General features: G+C 47.0%; 1 protein-coding gene across 1 annotated transcript; it reads left to right on the forward strand.

The window, feature by feature from the left end:
* Positions 1 to 6899: 6899 nt before the first annotated feature.
* On the forward strand, positions 6900 to 9586 carry POU4F1 (POU class 4 homeobox 1). The gene is made up of 2 exons (XM_066383704.1): positions 6900 to 7295; positions 7951 to 9586. Exons 1-2 carry the CDS (start codon positions 7173 to 7175, stop codon positions 9085 to 9087), a joined length of 1260 nt encoding a protein of 419 aa, XP_066239801.1. The 5' UTR covers positions 6900 to 7172; the 3' UTR covers positions 9088 to 9586.
* Positions 9587 to 24323: the final 14737 nt, after the last annotated feature.

Raw genomic sequence — 24323 nt, forward strand, 5'->3', positions numbered from 1 at the left:
GTTTCACATGATAAAGGAAGTTGAAAGGAAGTTGAAGCTCCACTTCTCAAAAGACTAGTTCCTAAATCTGCTAAATTTTAACAGGGAGAAGACCCCCCCCCCCCCCCAACAAGTGTTGGATTAACCAAGTATGTAGAAGTGTGTGCCCTGTGTGACACTTATAATTTGGGCGTAGAAAGATCCAGTCCTCAAAGGCAAGGATTTGATTTAGGCATTTACTGAGACATCCTGTGAGGAAGGAGGACCTAGTTCTGGCTGATTATAATTCTTATGACAGTGGTAAATGGAAAAGTGTCCGTGTTGAGGAGAGCAAGAGATGGTTTTACGGGGTTACTATTTGCATTGGGATTTTAGGGATGAATAAGAGATCAGTGTGGAAGAAGACATCTCTTCTGCACTATGCTGGATGAGGCGCCTGTTCAGCCTACTCTTAGAAGTGCAGAAAGAACCATTCCCTAAAGTCAGGGTTCCTGATTGAAAAGGTTTCCAGATACTCCAGCCTGCGCTTGCAAGTTTGTCTTTGCCCCGCCTTCTTTCTCCGAGCATATTCTGAGACTCCAGGCTCACCCTCGTCACTAGGGTCCATGGCCTGATGGTGAGACAGTGACTCCCTGGGCGCTAGAAGGCTCAGGAGGTGGCAGGACTGACATCATCTGTCATTAAGACTAGACTTAGCGCTCCGAAGGCGGGAAGGCGCGACCTCGCCTTACATCATTTTTGTGCTGGGGTGGGGGTGGGTGAGGGGGTGGGGGCGGGTGAGATCTAGCCCGCCAGCCCGGGCTCTAAGTGGTCCTTCCTCCTTCTAGTTCCTGTGAACCCAGCCTTCCCGATACCCGAAGCCAGTGCCGCTCCCCCTCCCTCCTCCCCTCTATCTGGAGCACGAGCCGCCCGGCGCCCCTCCGGCCGGAGTTTCCTGCGCTTTTGAGGGCTCTCTCAGTTGGTCCCGCCCAGTCTCCATCCTAAGAAACGACTGGCTCTGCGGTTTCCTCTCATTTTATTACCACTCACGAACCTGGCGATTAAGACGCGAGACCAACAAAGAGTTTTCTTTCCACCTTAACCTTACACACAATCCTTTAACAAATTAATTAATCCTAATGAATTAACACTTCATTTATTTAAACGCGCTACAGTCCATGAATTAAATTTTCATGCAGTGATTAAAGGCTGTTAAAATATGCATGATTTAGTTAAAATTTTATAATAAATCAGGGCAATGTGTTACATGACAAGGCAACTATTTCCCAGTCCCTCGCAAAGGGCTTTGATTTGTGCGGGCTGCGAGGAGGAGGGGCGGCGGGCGGCGGCGCCGGCAAGTGTTGGAGCCCAGCGAACGCACTCAGCTCCACACTAGGGTGTCTAGACTCGCGGCTTCGCGCTTCCGTACGCGGCTTCTGGGTCGTTTGGGGATCCTGTTACTGCAGGCAGAGCTGAGCCTGCGGAGGGCGACGGAGTCCTTCTCTCGGTCCGGGGAACTGCGCTCAAGGAGGGCTGAGGGTCCTCTGCTATTTATCTGCGCCAAATGGAGCTCTCTCCATTTGTGTGTATCTGTTGTCGAGCTGGTTTGTTCGTTGTTTTTATCCTAGGAAACTCGAAACCCCTTCTCTGACCAGCGCGCTCTTGCAGTTTTGAAGGTGCCTCGCTGGACCAAGGGTGGCTCTGCTCCTCTTGGGACCTAAATCACTGGGGCCTGTGGCCAGCCATATTTAGTGCTACAACATTGCTTACTCGGACAACAACACTGGTTCTGGCACCCAGCGAGCGGGGGAGGCAGACCCCAGTTAGGGCGGGGATGTAGTGTCTTGTATCACCCGTAGGGCTTCCACAGGGTGGGTGGGTTTTAAGTCCACAGAGAGACTGGCCTGGAGATATATACATAGATCTCTCCTTACGTAGGGCCAAGAGTGATAATGACCCGCAGTGAACTTTACTGGGACTCATCATTCGTGTTCCAAAGACATCAGGGGTATCTCGAGGTGGCGTGGTCGACGTCCAGGAAAATGTACCCAACGGAAGATGCATTTCAATGAAACGAACAGAAAATGGAAAACAGTGGGTTTTCCACCGGCTTACTCCATAAACTCTGCGAATCTTAGCTGGAACCCTGTCTGAATACGGGGCTGAGATCCACCCCACCGGCTCCAATAGCTCATCCCCCGCCCCCCGACCTTGGGGACCGAGGGAGACCAGCGGCCCCAGGAGCGGGCAGGGCGTGGTAGGAAGGAAGCAGAGCGGCCTCCACGACAGCTCCAGCCCTATCGGCAAGAGCGCCGCTCTGGACCCGCGGCTAGGGCTGAGCCTGGCTCTGTGGGGGGCAGAGGGCTGGGCCACTGCCCGGGACCGGCAGGGTGGGCGCCGCGGCCGTGCGAGCTGGGTAGGGCGGTCCGAGGAGCCCCGGCAGGGTCGGCGAGGAGCCCATTCGTCTCCGCGGGAGGGACTGGGCCCGGATGCGGGAGGGCTAGCGCCACCAGAGATCAAGAATCAGAACAGCCCAGGCGTGGCCCTGCGAGGGCGGCCCGGAGTAGAAGCGGAAGTACCGCACCAATCGCTTCCCTAGCTCACCCTTCCAACACCAGTGTCGGAGCGGGTGTGCGCCGGTACCCTCTGGAGCAGCCCCTCTTCCGAAGTCCGAACCCCCTCCCGCAGGCCCGCTCCTCCCGGCATGCCCCTTCCCACCGCCTAAAACAGCCCAAGCTTTTACTAACGCCGCGGACTCTGGACTCTGGGCGCCCCCCCTGCACGAGGTAAATGCCCACCGTCAACCTGGACAACAGCCCGAGAGACACCAGGCGGCCCGGGTCTGAGAGGAGCAGAGCCCCTCTAGGGCGGCCAGAGCCCGAGGTGGTTGGGCCTGCAAGTGGGACCAGATCCCCTCCTCCTGTACACACACAACCTCCACACACTTAACTGGATATTCCAAAGAGCTAAAACCTTTTGTCTGAATCCGGAAAAATAACTGGATCTAATGGGGGGTGGAGGGAGGCGTGCAGGGAGCAGCTCTTGAGTTCAGCACTAACTTTCCCCCAGCCTCTTTGGAAGGAGAAAGGCAGCCCGAGCCATCAGCAGCTGCCAGGCACACTGCCACGAACTTGGTTGTGTTTATGTGTGTGGGGAAGGGGACGGGGTGAGAGGGGGGTACAGGGCGGTCAAATGCGAGGGGACTTCACCCCTCCTCAACAGTGCAGGCCCTGGCACAACGCCTCTGTCGCGGGTCCTCACTCCAACCAACCAGTGTCTTTTCCCTGAGCTTGGGAAAGAGGTTCTGCCAAAGGAAATGTTAAGTGGGGCCTGCCAAAGGAGGAGGAGAAAATTAATTAATGAAGGAAAGAAATGTGTCTCTGATCCAGATGATAGACTCCCTATCCCTGGAGGCAGAAATTCCTTGGAAATCAATAGCTTTGCATTCATTATCCCCCTCTTGATAAAAGCCAAGCTATGAGATGCGGGAGGGGGGGGGGGGATCTGTGTTGGACATTAAACAAGAAGTGTGTGTGTGTGGGGGGGGGGGGGGTAAGAGAGCTTGCCCCAGGAATGTATGCCAAGGCTCAGACCCCATGTGGGCATCATTAGCCTAGGCAGGGGCCAACTAGTTACTGCATTTGCCAAATCGGGAAAACAAAACAGTGACATATTGGTGGGTTAAGCCCTGGTCCACCACCCTTTCCTTTCACTGCCTTGGGGTAAGTAGGAAAAGGCTGATAAGGTCCAAGGATCCACCACAGTGCCTGCAGATACACCACAGTGCCCCACTCTCTAGCCTGGAGCTAAGGCCCAGCAGGGAGATGGCAAGATAATTCTCCAAGCATCATCATCATATTTCTCTACAACTTCCTCTTATAGCACCTGTCACACCTGTATGACAAATACCTCTTCACCTGTAGCTGCTTCAGTCTCAGAGACTGCCACGTCCTGGAGGGTAGATACCTTTTTTTTTTTTTTAGATTTTATTTATTCATTTTAGAGAGAGGAGACAGAGAGAGAGAGAGAGAGAGAGAAAGGGGGAGGAGCAGAAAGCATCAACTTTCATATGTGCCTTGACCAGGCAAGCCCGGGGTTTTGAACCGGCGGCCTCAGCATTCCAGGTCGACGCTTTACCCATTGCGCCACCACAGATCAGGCGGTAGATACCTCATTTTTATCTTCAATGTCTTGCCCTGGCCCAGACTGGTGCTCAGCAAGCATTTGAGGAAGGAAGGTAAGGTAGAAAGTAAATGAGGGAGGGATGAAATAATTTTCTTTGGAAATAGAACAGGCCAGTATCAAGGTTTACTGCTCTGTGTGAGGACAGCACACCCCTCTGGCTCAGTCTCCATCTCCTTTGTAGGGAAAAAGGAGACTCCTTTAGTGATCTTCCCGGCTGTCCCCCTACTCCATTAACCCCCCCCCCCCCCATTAACCCTGGCTTGTTGAACTCTCTCTGGCTTTGCTCCTGTCCCTCCCCATCTGCTTTCTCTTCCTTTCTACACACATCTATTGTTTTATAGGGAGTTTTTACTCTGTGACAGGCACCTTGCTAAGCGCCAAGGTGGACACAGATGTTCCTTAAATGGACTTCCAATCAATTGGTTGGGGAGTGGGTTGAGAATTTTACCCACAGCTTTCATATTTCTAGCCCTCGGAAAAGCGAGATATTCTGGGCAAAGGTCTGACCTCATCCCAAGGTAAGAAGGGTTCCGCTGTCCAAAGACGTAAGCTAAGGGTGGAGTCTCGGCAAGCCAGTGAACTCCTGACCTTAAAACAGGTGCCTCTCCTCTGGGTTTACTGGCGCCCTCCAAGCGTTGGAGGGTAAACCGAGATGAACTTCGGGTACTCTGGGATTCGCTTCGCTCTCTGGAGGTCCACCTGGGGCCCAAATCTGTGCTGTTGTCGTTTCTGTACTCCTGTACTCTTCAAGGTCCCTAAAGACCAGCGTTTCCCTTGGCGGGGGCGGGGGAGGAGGGGCAGAGTCCTGGCGCTCGCCCTCAGCCAGGCCTTTCCTTCCCTGAGAGAGAGCTCGGGGAACCACCGCGAAAGGGATCAGGAAAGATTAGGTTGAGCCTGGACACCCGCTGCAACTACTGCTTGGGACTCACTCGCTCCCTCCAGCGACGTCCTGCTCCTAGTCCATTCCTCGTCGAGATAAAGTTGCATTTAGCACTCCCAGGGGACCGCGTAATGGATGGAAACGCGGCTCCTTCTCGCACCAGCAAATGAACATCCCTCTTACTCCTCTCTCGGGCTGCAGTTGGGGAAGGGGGAGGGACGGGTAGAGAGAAAAGAAAAAGCCTTGGTGACGCCTGTGAACTCCTCTTGGAATCTGAGCAGTGAGTGAGTATGCTAAATACACAGCCGTTTGTCCAAAGAAAAGGTAAAAATCAACGCAAACGCAAATTTAGATTTATAGAAATGAGATCTGCTCTTTGGTGGAAATACAGATCTCTGGTATGAAAGAGATAAGAAAAATTATTTATCTGGTCTCCGGCTCTCATAAGCAGCCCCTTGCCGATCTCCAGCTCTCTTACCCCAAATGTGATAACATCTGGGCTGTTATCACCACCCCGGGCTAGCGCTGCGTCCCTGGGGACTCAGGCACCTGAACTGTAGTCCCTGGGAAGGCCCCTGATCTGCCCTCCACATGAGGGCTATATAATAAGTTGGGTAATTGATTTATTCTTTTTCTTGCGTTTTAACAAGAAAAGTAAATACTATAAAAGCCCAACCAGAGCTTGGGCCCTTTCTTTCAAATTGGTTTGAATTAATATTTTAATTACGTTTTTCGATAAACTGTCTTAATCTTGTCTCCTATTGAGGAAAATTATACATACGACGAAGAAGCCAAAGCGATAGAAGGAAAAAGAGTTTTCTGCTTTCAACATCGTATCCCCTTTTTCTCTGAAGCGATTTCCTTTTCCTGGAGTTTTCAGGACAAAGTGGTGTGTGTGTGTGTGTGTGTGTGTGTGTGTGTGTGTGTACACGCTGAGGAGAGGAAAGGATCCCAACTACACCCTGTTAACTATTTTTCCTTTTGTTTACTAGAAGCCTCAGATCACCCGGAGCTCGTTTGAAATGTGGGTTTGTATACAGTTAAAGGAGACAAAAAAAAAAAAAAAAAAGAGAGAGCGAGAGAAATGCACGATTTCATTTCAACAGCCATTCCCGAGTAGAAAGCACACGCTCCTTGTGGCTCCTAAGTGGCTGTCACTGTCGGTGCCTGACATAGTTATATTCACAAAAACAACAACAACAAAGTATGCGGAGGAAATTAAATTATGTGGAAATCAATAGCGTCTGACTGTTTCAAACAAATGTCTGTCACCGCGATTATTCTCCAGGAACCTATTTATAAACCTTAAAAGAAACAGGTTCTTAGAGCAAAAGACAGCACCTTCTGCATTTCTGTGTTGTTATTTATACTGTATACAGAGGAATGCGCGGGCATAATTTAACATACAAATGCCCAGCTGTATACATTATATAACAGCTTGTTAGACATCCTGGAAAGGAGGTGTGCCTAAATAATGCGAATATATTCAGGGTTTGAGCTGGGGCGGGAGTGGGAGAAGAGGGGTAACCACAGAGCTGCGTGCGAACGTCTGGCCTTTCTCTACTTAAAAGATGCCTACCCTCAGACAATAGCTGGCCCTTTTTGATCTTGCCAGAACCCCGGTGGGAAAGGTGAGGCGAGCACCGCGCATGCCCCGGCAGCTACAGGTGCATCACCTGCGCTGTCCTTGCTGGTGGTCACTATAAGAACGGCTCCCACGCGTCGGTCGCTGCCTGGTGAGCGCGCGCGCGCGCAGTCGCACGGCGACGCCGAGTGGGAGAGCGCGCGTCAGACAGACCAGACAGCTGATGCCTGTCAGCGTGGCTGGCCCACGAGCTCTCGCGAGAGCTCCCTGGGCCGGCCGCGAGAAGTGGGGCTCAGGTGTAAGAGGAGTTCATCCCGTCCGCGCGCGGGGCTAGAGCTCTTGGAGAAGTGGGATCGCAAGGCCGGTGCGCGGCGCTCTGCGCGGTCACAGGAAGCGCCCGGCGGCTGCGGCGGCAGCAGGAGCAGCAGCAGCCCCAGTGCGGCCGCCGCCTCCGCGCCGCCAGCTGCTGCGGCTACAGCCTCGGAAGGGAGGCCGGGGGAGCCGGCGTGCGCACTTTCCGCGGACTTTCGGAGTGTTTGTGGATTTACATGCCAGACCGTCAAGATGATGTCCATGAACAGCAAGCAGCCTCACTTTGCCATGCATCCCACCCTCCCTGAGCACAAGTACCCGTCGCTGCACTCCAGCTCCGAGGCCATCCGGCGGGCCTGCCTGCCCACGCCGCCGGTAAGCACCCCACGCCCGCGGTCCCGGCCCGCGCGCCCGCCCCCTCCCGTCTCCGAGGCGCTGCATGTGGGGCGCCGGTGTGTGCACAGGTCCCGGCTCGGGGTTGCAGGCAGGGGGTTTAGAGGAGTCCCGCTGCTTGGCGCAGTCTGTATAGTGGCGCTTAATGTCCTGTTCCTGTCGCCCGTGCTTCCGTGTCGAGCGCCTGCGATTAGAGTGGGGAGCGGTGGAGCCATGACTTCCGACTTTGCTCCACTTTCTCTGTTAATTTCACGCCTCGGAAAGGCAATCTCAGCGTGTTCGGTCCGCGACACGGGTCCCAGGCTCCGAGTTATATTTCCATTTCTTCTTCTTCCCTCCCTCCCCGTTTCCGTCTCTCACTCCCTTTCCCGGATTGTGCTCCCGTGTTCCCCTCTCTCTCCGTCTGTCCACCTTCCACACTCCCGGCCCTTCTCTCCGTCCCCGTCTCATCCCCAACGTGTCCCCCGTCCGGGCTTTCCCGGTCCTCACCACCCCCACCCCCGTTGTTGTTATTTTGGTTGCTTTGTGTTCGTTCTTTGCTTGTTGTACTTTCCGGCTTGTGTGTGGTTTTGTTTTGTTTTGCATTTTGCTTTTTTGGTTGTGTGGTTTTTTTTGGTTTGGTTTGTGTCGCCTGCAGCTGCAGAGCAACCTCTTCGCCAGCCTAGACGAAACGCTGCTGGCGCGGGCCGAGGCGCTGGCGGCCGTGGACATCGCCGTGTCCCAGGGCAAGAGCCACCCGTTCAAGCCGGACGCCACGTACCACACGATGAACAGCGTGCCCTGCACGTCCACGTCCACCGTCCCGCTCGCGCACCACCACCACCACCACCACCACCACCAGGCGCTCGAGCCCGGCGACCTGCTGGACCACATCTCCTCCCCCTCGCTGGCGCTCATGGCAGGGGCCAGCGGCGCGGGCGCAGCGGGCGGTGGCGGTGGCGCCCACGACGGCCCGGGGGGCGGCGGACCCGGGGGCGGCGGCGGCCCAGGCGGCGGCGGCCCCGGCGGCGGCGGAGGCGGCGGCCCGGGGGGCGGGGGCGGCGGGCCAGGCGGCGGGCTGCTGGGAGGCTCCGCGCACCCGCACCCGCACATGCACGGCCTGAGCCACCTGTCGCACCCGGCGGCCGCGGCCGCCATGAACATGCCGTCGGGGCTGCCGCACCCGGGGCTGGTGGCGGCGGCGGCGCACCACGGCGCGGCGGCGGCGGCAGCGGCGGCGGCGGCCGGGCAGGTGGCGGCGGCATCGGCGGCGGCCGCGGTGGTGGGCGCGGCCGGCCTGGCGTCCATCTGCGACTCGGACACGGACCCTCGCGAGCTCGAGGCGTTTGCCGAGCGCTTCAAGCAGCGGCGCATCAAGCTGGGCGTGACGCAGGCCGACGTGGGCTCGGCGCTGGCCAACCTCAAGATCCCGGGCGTGGGCTCGCTCAGCCAGAGCACCATCTGCAGGTTCGAGTCGCTCACGCTTTCGCACAACAACATGATCGCGCTCAAGCCCATCCTGCAGGCGTGGCTGGAGGAGGCCGAGGGCGCGCAGCGCGAGAAAATGAACAAGCCCGAGCTCTTCAACGGCGGAGAGAAGAAGCGCAAGCGGACTTCCATCGCCGCGCCGGAGAAGCGCTCCCTCGAGGCCTACTTCGCGGTACAGCCTCGGCCCTCGTCCGAGAAGATCGCGGCCATCGCGGAGAAACTGGACCTCAAAAAGAACGTGGTGCGGGTGTGGTTTTGTAACCAGAGACAGAAGCAGAAGCGGATGAAATTCTCCGCCACTTACTGAGGAGGCTGGGAGCGCCGGTGGGGCAGAGCGGGAGCTGGAGGGGCCGCGCGGGGGTTTTTCCCGTGCCTGCGTCCCCCGGGTGTGGAACATCCGTTATCCTGCTTGCACTGGAGAATCCCTCCTCTACCGCTCTCCTTCTTGCCCCCTCTGCTCTCCCGGCCCTCGCCCTCCCTCAGCCTAGAGAACAAGGGTGCTGGGTTTGGACACTGGAGAGGTTGGCAGGGAGAAGAGGGGGAATTTGGCTGAGTAGGGAGTGGGGGAAGGAAAGCGGAGACTGGAGGACGGGTTTTGAGGAGCAGGATGGATCTGGGGGCTAGGGTAGGGGGAGGCTTGGGAAGAGTAGGGAAATGAACTGTTTTGGAACAGAGACATTTATCATAATCTCCTGGGGACCAAGGAACTATGTACAAAAACAAACCTACCAACCACCAGAAGCTAAATAAAGACAAACTAAATCAAAACAAAACAAAAGCAAATAAAATATTCTTTAGAAATTTAACTCCAGGGAGCCGTATTCTGCAGCTTTATTCCCCCTTATGGAAGAGAAAAAAAGAGCACCACCATTATTACCACTGACCCAACCCTACACACTTGAACTGAGACATGAAAACCAAACGAACTGGAAGGTGAGATTCCGGGTGGGGAAGCTCGTTGTTCTGTGTGTTTAATTTTTCCCACTAAGTCTCACCTCTACCCCATCCAACGTCCTCTTTGATTTATTTTCTGTGATCCAAAGAGACTCGTGGCTGCTCTCCTTTGCCAGAAGGGGGGGGGCAGTTGAATGGAGATGGGGGCGTGAGTGCCTGTTGAGGTGAAGTCCCAGTTTCCCAGGGTCCTGGTCTACACTCCTGTGGCCTGGGCTCCGTGGAGTGGGGGGACACCTGAGAGGGGAGGGGGCACAACTGCCTGTTTAGGTGAAGTCCAACTTTTCCTGTGACCTAGATGGGTGAGGGTGTTTAGGGAGAGAGAGGTAGTCTTTGAGCTGACTAAAAAGCAGAATTTAGGAGCTCCAAAAGAAATATTTTATTCTAGAATATAACAATTTTAACAATGATTTTTTTCTTTTCATTTTTGCCCTTTTATCTAAAATCTAGAAACACTATTTCAAAATCTCCCCCAACCCCCGCCACAGAACCTTCTTGGCCTTTTATTTATTTTTCTGAGTGGTTTATTTTAAATTACCTACTGAATTTTGTTTCCTATTGACTCAAATAAACTGATGAGGTAGAAGATTCTAGGACAGATACTCTGTCCCTTTTCCTCCACAGAACAAAATCCATCTGGCTCGTCTAGGTCCCCTTCTCTTCTCTCTTGGAGAACATGAAATCATTGAAATACTGGGAAGTTTCTGCTTTCAGTTCAGCAGGACTTGGCTCTGAGGAAAATCAACTAAATCTTAAATGAAAGGAAGAGATGTTTAAAGTCCTCCATTTGTTTCAAAAGGGTCTGCATGTGGGGGGGGGGGCAGAACAACTATGTTTCATTATTATTATTATTATTATTAATTATTCAAAAGTAATTTATTGCTGGGGATAAATGTTGGGTAGCAAGAACTTTAATTTGCACTACCAGTCTCCCAAATAGAAAATCATATATAGTACTTCATAGTTATAATCAAGGTACTTATGAACTGATGATGGATTAAAAGATGAGAAAGACAGTTGAGGTGGTTAGGTAAAATGCCTGTTTGGTGCACAAGATACTCTTTTGATCTCGTGTGGAGATGGTATATTACCATCCTTTAATAAGAACTAAAAAATTGAAAACAGAAGAAATGAGAAAAGAAAAAAACCCTGCCATTCAAGAAGACTGAAATCATGCATGATCTGAGAAGTGCAGAAAAAAATCACAATTAGGTCTCACTCTGGTTAGGCATTGTTTATTTAATTACGTTGTGTATCATTGTTTGCAGCGCAAACATTCTATGCATTTGAAACTGAGCACTAAACTGGGCTAGCTTTCTGATAGACCGTTTTGTGAATAGTGTGATTTCACAGTCTACTGCCTGTTTTCACGGAAAACACAGCATTCTTGTCATATTCTTGTATGTAGAGGAAAAGTAAAAAAAGGAAGATTATTGTAAATATTTTCTTTAATACACACACTCACACAGTGGTTACAAATTGCCAGTGTTATTCCTAAAATGTCTCATGGATTGATCTATCTGTCCATGTATGTCTGCTGAGCTTTCTCCTTGGTTATGTCTTTGCTCTATTATCTTTTCCCCTTTCCACTTCTATCAGAAACATTTCTACGCGCCAAAATACGACAGGGGATGTGTCCCAGTACACTTACAAATAAAATATAATTGAAAGAAGAGCAGTTTTATGATTTGGGTGCATTTTTGTGTCTATACTAGGCCAAATCCTGGTAGAGCCGGTAAGCAAATGAGACTCAAGTCAACCAAAAATACAGGGGAGGATGTTAAAAAGGGGATGAAAAGAGGGGGAAGGGTGAGAATGATGTATTTTTCTGCTGAATCAGAATTCACTTTCAGACAACTCATGTGAAAAGTGGTGCTCTGAATAAAATGAATTCTATATTAGTTGTCTGTATATCAGTTTTTTTAACTGCAAAAACTCTTACACAACAGTCCTTACTTGAAAGTAGTGAAAGCTAATAAATAATCAGGCACCCCCAAAATACTTAAATCAAGGTTCAAGGACAGAGGTAGTTGGAGGTTTTTATATTTTGTTCTAACTTAAAAATGTTTCTTTAAGAATGTTGTAACTATATGACTTTTCTCTGGAAGTTAATAAATATAAAACCCATCCATTTATCTGTCCCACTCCCAAGACAAATGCCTCTGTTCATTTGGAACATTTACTGTGCCACCTACTGCTCCAAAGGGACCAGAGATTCTTTATCTTTTGGTGACCTGGGATTAGATCAGATGCCAAATGTACAAAGTTTCTTAATAGCTGGGATTGTATCTTCTGAAATCATCCTACTTTAGCCAAATATTTTTAATTTCACCGGCAAATCTGTGAAACAAAACACTTGATGTTCAAAAAAGAATAGTACTTTTAAAAAAGCTGAGATTTTACAGTTGTTAATGTTTTTAAAAAGTACTTAGAGGTATTTTTAAATAGATCTCTTCCATCAAAATTGATTTTTTTTCTGTTGTCACTGACTTGAAATGTCATCAAAGTTTTTAATAAAATGCATTTGTAAAAAAGAAAACACATTATTTTATAGAAAAGTATGACCAATTTCATTGTTGGAGAACCAGAAATGAACAAATGAAAAGATTTACAAGGGCTGCTTTAAAGAAAATCTGCCCCAAAAGAAATGTTGCAAATACATTTGTATTATATAATGATGACCAATGTATGTAAAATAACTTAAGCATTTGTTTTGTATTAAGTAAAATCCTTACCAAATGAAGACAATATTATGTTAATAAAACATGAAAATACATGCTTTGCAGAGTTTCCTATTTTCTGTAGTAGGAAACTATGCAAAACAAGAAATGCTTTGCTATCTGGTGAGTGAATCTGTGTACTCCCGGCAGGGATAATAAGACTATTCTAAGACAACTTTAAGTGTCAGTTTGTGAAGAAACAAAGAAATAAACAAGCTAACAAATGTCCTCCTGAAGAAAATGCAAAAGATAGCCACTCAGTGGGTAATTGGCTTTTCAAAATTTTCTGGTGCTGAAGAGCGGAATTTTACTCTAAGCGGATTCACAACACCAGTCAGTAAGTGGAACTACCAAGATGAATGCCTCTGGTTCTTTTAAAGAACAATCTAAGAATAAGTGCGAGAAAGCGGGGAAATTGTTCTCCGTTTGCATTTCAGCTTCTCGGGAAATCCAGGCGACGGTGGAGTAGAAAAGGCAAAGAAAAATAATCATGAAATGCACCTGCCATGCTTCTGCTATCCATTCGTTTAAATTTTCCCGTCCTAGCTTCGAGTCCTGTTCCTTCTGTAGGTCTAAGAAATGATGTCCTTAAGAGACATCAACTAACTTCTAAATTTTTGTTTAATGCGTGGTCTGAAATTGCCCTCAATCTCGACTACACTCTCATAAATAAACCGTAGGCACATACTGCCGTGATTGTATCGATTTTTACTTTCTTGTGACAAACTACTTCGGTCCTGTTCCTACAAGTGGCCGCGCTTAGAGAAGATAGGGCGCCCTGACCCCAGGACTCACCTGTCCAGCTCCCGCCCCGACCCCAGGCCCTGTGGCCCTGGGCTCTCCCGCCATCCCTATGAGAAGCATTCCTGCTCCATCTTTCACGTGTACGGGCTTTCATAGTCTAGTGAAGTTGGAATTGTGATTTCTGACCCTGGCTAAAAGCAGTGTTCCCCACTCTATTCAAACAGCCTTGGTGGCCAGCGGGACGATAAAGGTGATAATTATCTGGTATGGTTCTGCTTATCAGTGTTATTGCCGCCGCAGTCTTAGCCCCACGAAGACAGCCACTCAGTCCTCGCAGGTGGTTTCAAAAGAGACCGCAAGCTTAATTGATTAAAAAAAAAAAAGAGCACTCAAATCCAATTCTCACGGGGAGAGAGGACTCTTTCCACCTGCGAGATAAGCCTTGTCGCAATAATTACGTTATTTAATATTTGATCAAACCTTCGTGCCACCGCCGCTGGTGGCGCCGGGCTGGCTCACGCCCTCCGGGACAGCGGGCGAGCCACGCGGTCCGAGCCCGGCCGGAAACAGGCTGGCGGGCGCGCGGCCGCACCTCTCGAGTTGGCTTACCCTTTGAATAATTCATAGCCTGAGACTTCTGGAAACTAATAAAATGAATGATAACAAGAAGCTAATTAAAAACTTTACGAATTGTTTCCAAGTCAGCTTGATAGGGGTCAGGCAGCCCTCCCTTTCCTCCTCCCCCAAATCTGGTGGACTCGAGGGCTGGGCGAGGGCCGGGAAGGGCCGCGAAACCGGAGCGGCCAAACGCTGCTCCGACTCCGGGAGCTGTTTCGGAGGCGGCCGGGTGGGGCTGCAGCCCGCTTGTCTCCGCGGCGAGACTTCGGTCTTTGGGACGGGTGGGTGGTGGGTGCCGTTTCAAACCAAAGGCAGAGCTGATTGGGTCAGAATTTGCAACGAGGAGGGACCCACCCTCCCTCCCTCGACCCATGCAAGGTGATCTCCCTGCCATGGAAACACCCACCCACTCAGGGCGGTCCACGCGGGGAGTCTCCGCGCCCCAGAAGCCCTATGCAAGCGGCAGCGGTGTGATCGGTTTGAGCCCCTCCGCCGTCGCCCGGAGAAGCGCTGCCCGGAGGCTTCCAGCTGCCGCAGGCTGCAGCGCCTGCCACCCGACGAAACAGCCACAGACCTACTAGCTCGGGTCGGGACTTGGCCAGGCCGCGGAGGAACTGAGCCGGTCAGCCCCCCGAGGTCCGGAGGCCAGCGCGCGTGCGCAGGTGTGGCCGGCAGGGTGCGGACCGCGGGGAGCGCTGGGCGGACCAGGCGCGCACGGAGCACGAGGAGCGTGGGGAGCGCGCCAGCCCGCGCATGCGCGGTACGTGCGCCGAGTCCCTCAGTGGTGAGCCGGCGCTCCGCAGCTGGTAATTAAGCGCTCTGGGAGGTCATCTCCCACCCAGTAAGCGTCTCTGAGTGCGTCCTGGGAAAAAAATGGAAGGGACCGGTGTCACACAGAGGTTAAAAATACTCCCCTCCCAAATGGTTGACAGTTTGTCCAAGTCAACAGACGCCTTAAACACCACAAAACTTTCAAAACTGGTTTACATTAAAAAAAATAAATAAAAGGAATTGGGAGCAATAATACCTTGGCTTTTGTTTTATTGTTAAGGTGCACATCACCAAAGCCCTTATGGATTTGTATTTATTACTTATGGATTTGTATTTATTAGGCAAGGACTTATACCCGGGGCGAGAGGAGGGCTGACCACAGGGCTTTTCGTCTCGCAGAATTCAATAGAATGCTGTATCGCAAAACGGAGACTGAAAATCTTGGTGAGAGATAAGCTGGCAAAGCACAAGTAGCGAGACCAGCGTCCTGCTCCTGCAAATCCAGGAGTGGGGCGAAAAGTTTCTGCGTCTATCCCCTGCCTCAACTCTGAAGGTCCCAGAGGTCGCTTCTCTCGGATTTAGCAAAGAAGAGGGTAGAAAGAGGAAAGGAGGAGCTGACAGAGAGCCTGGAAAGGGAAGGGGAAAAAAGGGTGTTGGGGGAGGAAGAAAAATAGACTGCTTGCATTGATAAGTAAAATGAATTGCAAATAAAAGTTTGGTAACTCTGACTCCTGGCTTCAGTGCAGCATAACGTAGACAAATTTTTGTGGGTACGGATCAGAATTAAACAAAGTGTTGACAATTGCCAGCCGTGGAAATTCACTTACACCAGTCTCCCCAACCCCCCAAGTGTTGACAATAAACATTTAATGAAGGCAGGGACCAGGCTGTCTCCAATCAGTGTCAGAATACTTAAAGCAGACAATTAGCACGGCTTCTTCCACTTCAAACATCGCGTGCTACACTCTAACATTATATAAAAAATACGAAGTGTGAGACAAATAATATGTTTATACAGATATCTTAAGTGGTCTTCAGTAGTTCTGATACCCCCTGTACTTAACAGAAACAAATTCATTGTAGATTACTCGCGCTTAAAAATGTTAAATACAGTTAATGCAATATTAATCGCCCTTTGGTGATATAAAATGCAATATTTTCAGGCCGCTATCGAGCTTTTCTAGAGGAAGAGCTGATGAAAAGAGTCACAGCTGAATAGTGGAGAGGAAAAGCCCGGTATTTATTGCTTTTGTTTGGCTTTTGGCTACAGAGACAGGAACCTTCTAATGGGGTAAGGACATTTATTTTATCTGCAATCTATTGCTGCGAGAGCAGGGGCGGCAGATGGGGCTGGTGCGATATTCACAGTGTAATTTAGAGCAAATCCTAATAACTAATAATGATTTATGTTAATTTTGATCACTTATGCGACTTTCCAAAAACGTTGTGATGAAAGGAAAAGAAAGAGAAGCAGAATGTGACAAGGAGCTCTGAGGCTGAGATTGGAGCTCAAGTATCCTACTTAAAATGTGTCTTGTGAGTTAGCAATGAAAATACAGGCATTTGTAAAAAGCAGGTAGGATCCATTTGATGCCGGGCAGAGGTATGTCCCGGGGGCTTGCATTTCTTCTGAAAATATACCTGAATGAGAAGAACCTTGACGTCTCTGAACGGAGGACTCTTTTATCCCAGTTTTAAAGAAAAACATACATGTTTCGATTGTTTCATTTGCTTATATTCAACTAAGGGCGAGGGGGTGGGGGAGGAGGGAGATCAAGTGTGAGAGAGGCAAGAGTGCGCGCCGGGGTCTTCCCTCCAAAAGTGTAACCTGAGCCTGAGGTTTGAAATCAGCCTGGAGCTCAGGAGCAGGCTCTCGCACACTGTCGCCATGCCTTAAGGAAAAGTTTTATTACTGGCTGCTTAAACAAGTTGCCGTTTCTTAATCTTCACTTCTCATCTGCTATTTCTTTGACTAGAAATCAACTTTTGGGAAGCTTTACCGTCTCTGCCTCCCGTTTTTACCCTCCCCCAAGGGATCCCAGGGCTTTTAAACTTAGAAGTACCTCCGCGCTCCTCATCCCTCTGGTAACGTGGCACTAGTTCAGAACCCCAGAGGCTGCCAACGGGACGTAGTTCTGCACTAGAATAGGAGACTTTCGGCTGCCACGCAGTGCACTACAGAGGGTCGGAGCGATTTTGAAAGGGAGGGTGCGCCTTGCTCGTGGCAATTTACTTTTTCGCTTACCTTTTGCACGTTTTAACGCCTCGAGGCTATAGTTTGAAAGTAAAACAGCATCAAAGCAACTCCTTATTAGCTCTGTATTTGAAAAATCCAAAGATGAAACTGCCTAAAAGGTTTAATAGAGCGAAACAGCATTTATTTGCCAGCAAACAGCCAGAGAACAGTTCAAAAAGGGGTACAGTGGTGCATCAGCAGGAGGCTGGAAGGAGAACGTTGGGCAAAGTGAATTTAAAGCTTCAGTTACGATGTTAAAGTGAATTGCATAAGCTTCAAGTGGAATGAATGTCTGCTTTGATTTTGAATTATCTTTTTCTCTGCCAAAAATTTATACATGCATACACTCCTATATGTGTGTGTATTGCATATATGAACATACTAGAGGCTTTCCCTATTTTTCTGAGTTGTGAAGACTTTTATTTGTTTGTAAACTTTCAGGTTTAGTAGAGCAAGAATAGTTACCTCTCCAGGGATTTAATCTGAAAATGTATCTAAAATATGATCAAATCTTTAAAGTTAAAATTTTCATTATTTTCTTCCTCTTTTTCTCATTTTAAGGCTAGAGAAGTAAAAATGTATTTAATTTTTTCTACTAGGGAAAGGATCAAGCTACATGATTCAGAGTAGTTTCTTTCTTAAGCATTATGCTGTATTTTGTTTTTGCTTTTGAATCATTTCTATCAGTAACTGTATTGTTATTGTACTGTTGGTATTCCCGGTATAAAGAGGACTTTAAACAAAATAAATTTTTAAACAAAATAAATCCAGGCAGCCAACGTTGGATGTTTACCGATAATACTCAGGAGCTGGTGCGTGTTTGTGGGCTTGAAGCTGCGCCTCCACGTGCATATCCATATATAAACAGATGCAAGCACAATCTTACTGCTGTTGGTGAATGTAACTGAGCCTTTCTCAACTTTATTCCTGTTCTTGTTACGGTGTTTCAGCACCAGAAGCAACTCCCTTAAAATTGAAGAGTGGTGCATTATTGAAACCCTGTATCAAACAGCTCTGGGGTGCAGCCTTTCTGAAAATGCAGGCTCTGGGCTCTAGATGAGGTCTGACTGACTGCACATAAGCCCCTAATATGTTAATGGCCGTAGGGGATGCCTAAGGTACTATCTCAAGCTGCTTCGCACACCATATGTCAGGCCGTTAGCCACATGGATCTATTAATCAAAAAGAGCTGAAGAGGGAGAAGAGGGTCTTCGGAAGGGGGAGAGTGAGAGTGATGGGGAGGGGGAGAGAAAAAGGAAAAAGCATTTAAACCCCCACCATTCTCATTTCTTTCATTTAAGAAAGTGAATAAAAATAGCCAGAGAGACTCAACCAATACAGACTTCCTTTCTGTCAAGTGGAAGACTGTTCAAAAATCTCTACTAAAAGAGTTGGAACAGTTTCTGGTCCTGTTTAGGGTTCCTTTATTGCAAAACTTTTATATGCAAACTCTTTGATACAAAAAAACTTGTTTTTGTAATGTGAGTTGTTTAGTAGATGGGCTTTATTAAAATTAGTGGAAGAGGAAGAATGGGGCAAATGTGTTTTTAGAAGATATAGGGGGGTATGGAGAGGTGCCTGGAGGATTGCTAATAAATATATAATTTATTAATCTAGAGCTGCATAGACAGTAGTTTTTCAGCATCTTTAGTTCTTCTGATAGTACATGTAAAATGTTTGCATTTTTATCTCTTCCTCATGTTGGCTTTAATGATAAAAAAAACTGCAGAGTCTATAGGGTGCAAAATATATTTAACTCATTAGGGAGGGGGAGAAAATGAGAAAACATTTAAAATCCCCATCTTTCTTATTTCTATTTTGTTTAGAAGAATTTCTTGTCCTTCCCTGAATGTTTAAAAAATATTCCATTAGGTAATAGTTTAGAAAGTTTGCACAACCTTAGAAGTAATTATGTACTCAACATGGTGATGGTATAAATGAGTAAGTACATTAAATTTTTTTAAAAATTCATACATTCTTTCTTGAAATGGTGGCTATGTTTGTTATGTGCCTTAAACTCACCATTTGTAGAGAAATCAAATGAAAGTACTGATTTTAAACTGTCAGAAACAGAGTAATAGAAGGGAAATATATAGGCACTTAAATTTAAAAGTTACATTATCTTCATGTGTGATGCTACCTGGGGATAGAGAAAATATAAAATCAATATCAATTCAGGTTTATTGTTGTTTTAAATGGTAGTCAGTGATGATGAACCATATTAAGACTTAATCTCTGGATTATCAATGTTCAGTTTTAAAGTTGGGAATTAATGATAACATTTAGGAAATTTGAAAGTGATTTTTAATGTTGTCATGATTAGTAGGCATGTTTTTAATAGTGTCATGATTAATAGGCTTATACCACAGTAGTTAATTTATAGGATAAAGGAATGGCTAAAAATTTATTGCTTTTAGGTTTTAAAAAAAATATATGCAAATGATTGACTACTTATATATATTTGAGAGCACAGATTATTCAACCCCACCACAAACTCTCTGTCATTAACATAGATTCACAGTACTCTGTTATGTTGGACTTGTAAAAGAAAGAGGCAACACAAAGTTCTTATTTATGATTTAAAAATACATTAAAGAAGATAATTGTGAATCTGTGCTCAATGATAAACAAAAAAATGTAACTGGTCTGTGACATTATTTATAGTGTGTAAGTGGAGTACTTTGAACTGTATATGAGACTGTATGTGTTAAATGTCCTTTATTTTTACAAAAGCATCAGTTACAAGGAAAGGTTAACATTGGTAGGTACCTGTAATTAAAAACACCAGTACATTAGATCATTTGGTTTGGTTTAAAAATCATCTGTCACTGTTTTAGTAGACAAAAAGCTTTTTTAAAAATAGAGAACTGGATTGTAGTGTAGAAAACTGCAGTAAATCTGTAAACATGAGAGGTCCTAAAACACTATATTTCATCCAGGAGATGGTGAATGCATAAAGTCAGGATCGTCCTGAATTTCAAGAGTAGCTGGGTAGATAGAAACACTTATTATCTTTAAATTTTGGTGCATGCCACACTAGCCTTCATTTCTTCCCCTGTAGTTAAAAGGTAGCCCATATATCTGTCGCTTTGGGTTTCCAAAGACTCGTAACTTAATTCCTTCAGGCTATTCATCAGCACAGTAATTAAACTAGCAAATGGATGTAAATAAAGTGAAATTGGTTTCATGACAGATGAGGCAAAGAGGCCTCTGACATGAAACAAGGCAGGACAATAATGATTTCGGCAGCATAGGGCTATGGAAGGAACCCCAGCTGGATTTATGAGGTGCTGCAAGTGATTTGCTGGAAGCGGACAAGACATGAACACTCTTTAATTTGACAGGAATTTTGCATCCTAAAGAGCATATTGAAATATAAATCCAGAAACAAATTTAGGCAAACTGTAAACAAATGCATTGTTGGACTAAAAATACTACTCAATATTTAAAAAGGAAGAAGAATAAAAAACTATGTCCCCCTCCCATAGAAGGGCTTGAATTGTACAACTTATTATTTAATCCTGGGGAGTGACAAAATAATTATGAAACATCCTTTTCTACCTATGAATTCTATTGCTTATTTTAGGGTTAGCAATTTGGTACTTCCAGGTTTATTGCTTGGGAAAACAACTAATTCAATAAATGATTTAAAAACCAGAATGATGAAAACATCGATAGCAATTATGGGTATATGCATACATGAGAGGGGAATATGAAAAACTGGGAGAGAATCCTGGATGGGCAACTTATTTTACAAAATGCAATTATTACTACATTTAAATAAAATCTGGGATAAAAATCTAGTACCAGTTTATTGCCTCTAGCGGTCTGTGCCTGGATATTCAAAAAACAAATTTCTAGCTACAAAGAAAAATGATCCCAAACTTTTGATCGGACGAAGCCTTAAAATACATATAAATTTGGTCTTGCAAACTAAGCATTTCCATAGAGTAGGAAGGAACTAAACTATAGCCGAGAATCAAGGAATAAAAGAAAAGGGGGGAAAGAATGAGTTCTTGGCTAGCTCAACAGACTTGAATGGAAATTTAGTCACCAATTCCACTACAATAAGAAAGTCACCCACAGAATAAGAGCACACTATGAACAGATTAGTCCTTTTCTCTAGGAAAAGATGAGAAATGAACTGCTTTATGCTTAAATGTAATCGCAATTATTTAAACCCCTTTCACGAGGAGCAAAACCCTCCATGGTTGGTGCCCTCTCCTACAAGATTCACGCAGGATTTTCAGGACCACGACCAGCTCCCCAAAGGTAGGTAGGATGACTGCATTGAGGAGGAGGTTAGCCTTTGACCTAGGAATGGTGAAATCTAAATACTCCCGAAATTCTAAGAACTGTTTAATTATTTAGCAGGAGATCAGGATCCTTGAGTGGGATCCTAAGGTGGCCAAAGTCCTCAAATCTTTTAACTAGCGGTGTTTTAAAGGAAAGGAAGCGGGAAGGATAGAAGAGTATGTTATCAAAAACTCTTAATGAGAGTAAAAAATTTAAAAAACAAAAGAAAACTGAACACCCACTCTATGCTCCCTCCCTTGTAATAGTGGATGGCTTTCAGGCCACGAAAGAATTTATAATGAAACTCAATTGGCTTTCTCCCTGAACCTGTTCTATTTTTTTTTTTTTAAACAGAAAAATATGCCTAATTATTTTAAAATTCTTTCCCAATCACAAGGCACAAGCAAGTTCTTTAATTATAATACAATCTGAATAGGGGGAGCCTATGGAGGAGAATGTCAAGAAGAGGGTGCCAGGGGCAGATCCTCAGAAATCTGTGTTCATTTCTGGCTCTTATTTGTTCAGTAATCTCTACCATCATAACTAAATCTTGAAGCACTGATGTAGTTCGAGTTGTTGTTGACTTAACGTCAAAATTCAATCACTGGGGGTTTTGCATCAGCCGGGCTACTTATTTGTCTAATAAATCCGTCATTTTGTAAGAAAAATATTTGAGCAGCCGTACTTGACCTCTTGGTATCTACAAGTCACATTTATTTCTCTCAGTTTACAAATGCGAAATCCAGATGATCATCTAATGCCTGGAGGAACTGTGTTGATTTCTGATTGGATTTTAGATGGAAATGTCTATTTTAAATACCTGTGATTAAATTGTACATATAATAGAATCCAAGCATTTTAAGCTGATTCCTGCTTGGAAACTTAACAACCTGCACTGCTGATCACAAATTAAAAAAAAAAAAAGTATAAAATGCCAAAGTCACTCTTCACAAATGTCAGCCTTAATATTAGGACTTTATTAAAAATCAGTTAAAAAAATCTTAGAAGAGTTCCTTTATGGATGGACCCCCCCCACCCCCAATGTTCTAGTTCCTATATGGTAGGACTTTTTTTTTTTTTTTTAAATCTCAATTCCAGGGACAACACACACTAGAAAAATCAGGGTTGGAACTTCAATCTCAGGGTTGCAGTGTTGTCTACTGCATAATTGTAACTCAGGACCAGGGGAATACACACCACCATTCTGAGTATTACTATGTAGTTAAGGAAAATAATGTGTTATGTTCGAGTGAATTAGTTTTATTCTCTTGTATAGTAAAGAACTTGAAACTCTTTGTTCTACACTTTTTGTACCTCTCTTCTTCAAGCACCTTTTAGTGTAAAAATCCCTTCCCAGCTCAGGAGTCTTTCTGCAATCTTTGGCGAAGGGAACGACCCATGTGAGAGTTTCTCTGTGTAGTGTTGGGGAGAATGAGACACCTGGGACTCTCATCTGTTGGAGCCAGTGCTTGACTAAACAGAGATATTTTCAGAAGTCAGACTGGAGAACCAATTTTGCCAGTTGGTGATGAGGCAGGGCTAACCCAGGCCTCAGAAACCTGAGCAACTGAACACATGGCAGGTATTTATCCCCAAGGTGTGTCCTTTGGCTGCAGTCCCTCTGGCTTGGAGCTCTGGGTGAGGTGTGGACAGGTAGCACCTCGGCTGAGGGAGGGGCAGGGCCTGGCAGGCCACTCAAGTTTGGATCCCTCCTCCCTTACTTTTGTTTTTGTTTCTTTGCTGGAGGGCATGCAGGTGAGTGTGTGAGTGTGTGTGTGTGTGTGTGTGTGTGTGTGTGTGCGCGCGCGCGCGCTATTCAATAAGGGAGGGGGTAGAGAAAGTTTGAAAGTTTTGCTCACACTTGTCTGTATCTTAAGTCAAAGGTGGCCAATACAGGGGGAGGGTCCCTGAGCCCCCGCTGCCTTCGCCTTCACTCTGCCCTGGGTTTCACTGCCTCGGAGCCCCGCGTCTGTTCCAACTAAATTTAGTGTTCAATTGTTTTTTGTCTTTCCTGATCAATTCATGCTCCGGCTGCCCAATCTACTACTTCATGGTGATAACGGGAGGGAGACTCTCTCCGCACGTTTCCACACTCCCCTGCCTGGGCCGCCCGAGAGCTCGGTCCTGGAGTGGGGCTCTAGTGACGTGTCCAAGCTGGGCAGGGCTGGCGGGCGGCTTGTGGCGCTCCGTGATGGGACGTCGGGTTGGGGCGACCCTAAGAAACGAGCTAGGCTCCTAGCCCGGGACGTGTCCAGGGTGTGCTTCTGCAGTAGCTCGTTTTCCCCTGGGACCTGGAGGCGTCGCTAGTGAGCAGCAAACTTCCCGGGTGCGAAGGCGCCAGAGGGGTTAGGCGGTGATCCTGCCTCAATTTGCTTTGAGCGTGCACTTCTTAAATTCAGAAGGCTGCCTAAACTGGGAAATCCTTCGCATTTCTGTGTCTTTCTCATAAATGTTTCACTTCCATTTCCAAGCTGGCTCTTCCCTTCCACATCAGATTACTTCATTTCCTCCTCATAGGACCTTAAGGCATTTAATACATTCAGGGAAAGACATGAAAAAAAAAAATCTCAACTCTAGGCCCATCCTTCCGTGTAAGAACCGTCCTGTTACTTCTAGGAAGGACCAGTCTCTTAGTGATTTATGCCATGAACCCGGTTGGATTTCCAGTTCAAGTATGAGGAGGTGGAGGAATAATTCTTTAGGGTGTGACAAAACCAGTTAGACTGAGTTGGAAGTTTGTCCAATACTTGTTTCTCTTAACAAAAAACGTAGTGCAGGAGCTTTCAGAGTCATTAATCCATCCTGTTCTCTTGTCTCACATCTACCAATTTCCCCTTCCGTTCTCGAGAGGAAGGAGCTATTCCTGGATTTCCTGAACTTTCTATTAGTTGATTCTCTGCTTTGCCTTCATATGTGGAGATTTCTGAGGGAACTTTACTCCTTGGGTGTGGTTAGGATGAGGAGAGAAGGGACAAGTCTGGGGAGTTCTAACTCTCTGAGCTTTGTTGCAGGGAAAAGTTTGGGCCTTTCCTTGGCTTCAGGATTCTGCTTCATCTCCCTGTAATGTTGGGGAAAGAAGTTCTACATTTACATGGCTTTGCTTTGTCTCCTGAGTCAGTCACTTCATTGGAAGCTGGTGTTTGTGCAAGGACTGTCCTAGCCAGCCAGGAAGGCAGTTGCTGCAGGTGGGATAGTTAGGAGATGAAG

Source organism: Saccopteryx leptura, chromosome 4 (assembly GCF_036850995.1).
Source record: "Saccopteryx leptura isolate mSacLep1 chromosome 4, mSacLep1_pri_phased_curated, whole genome shotgun sequence".
Lineage (NCBI taxonomy): Eukaryota > Metazoa > Chordata > Mammalia > Chiroptera > Emballonuridae > Saccopteryx > Saccopteryx leptura.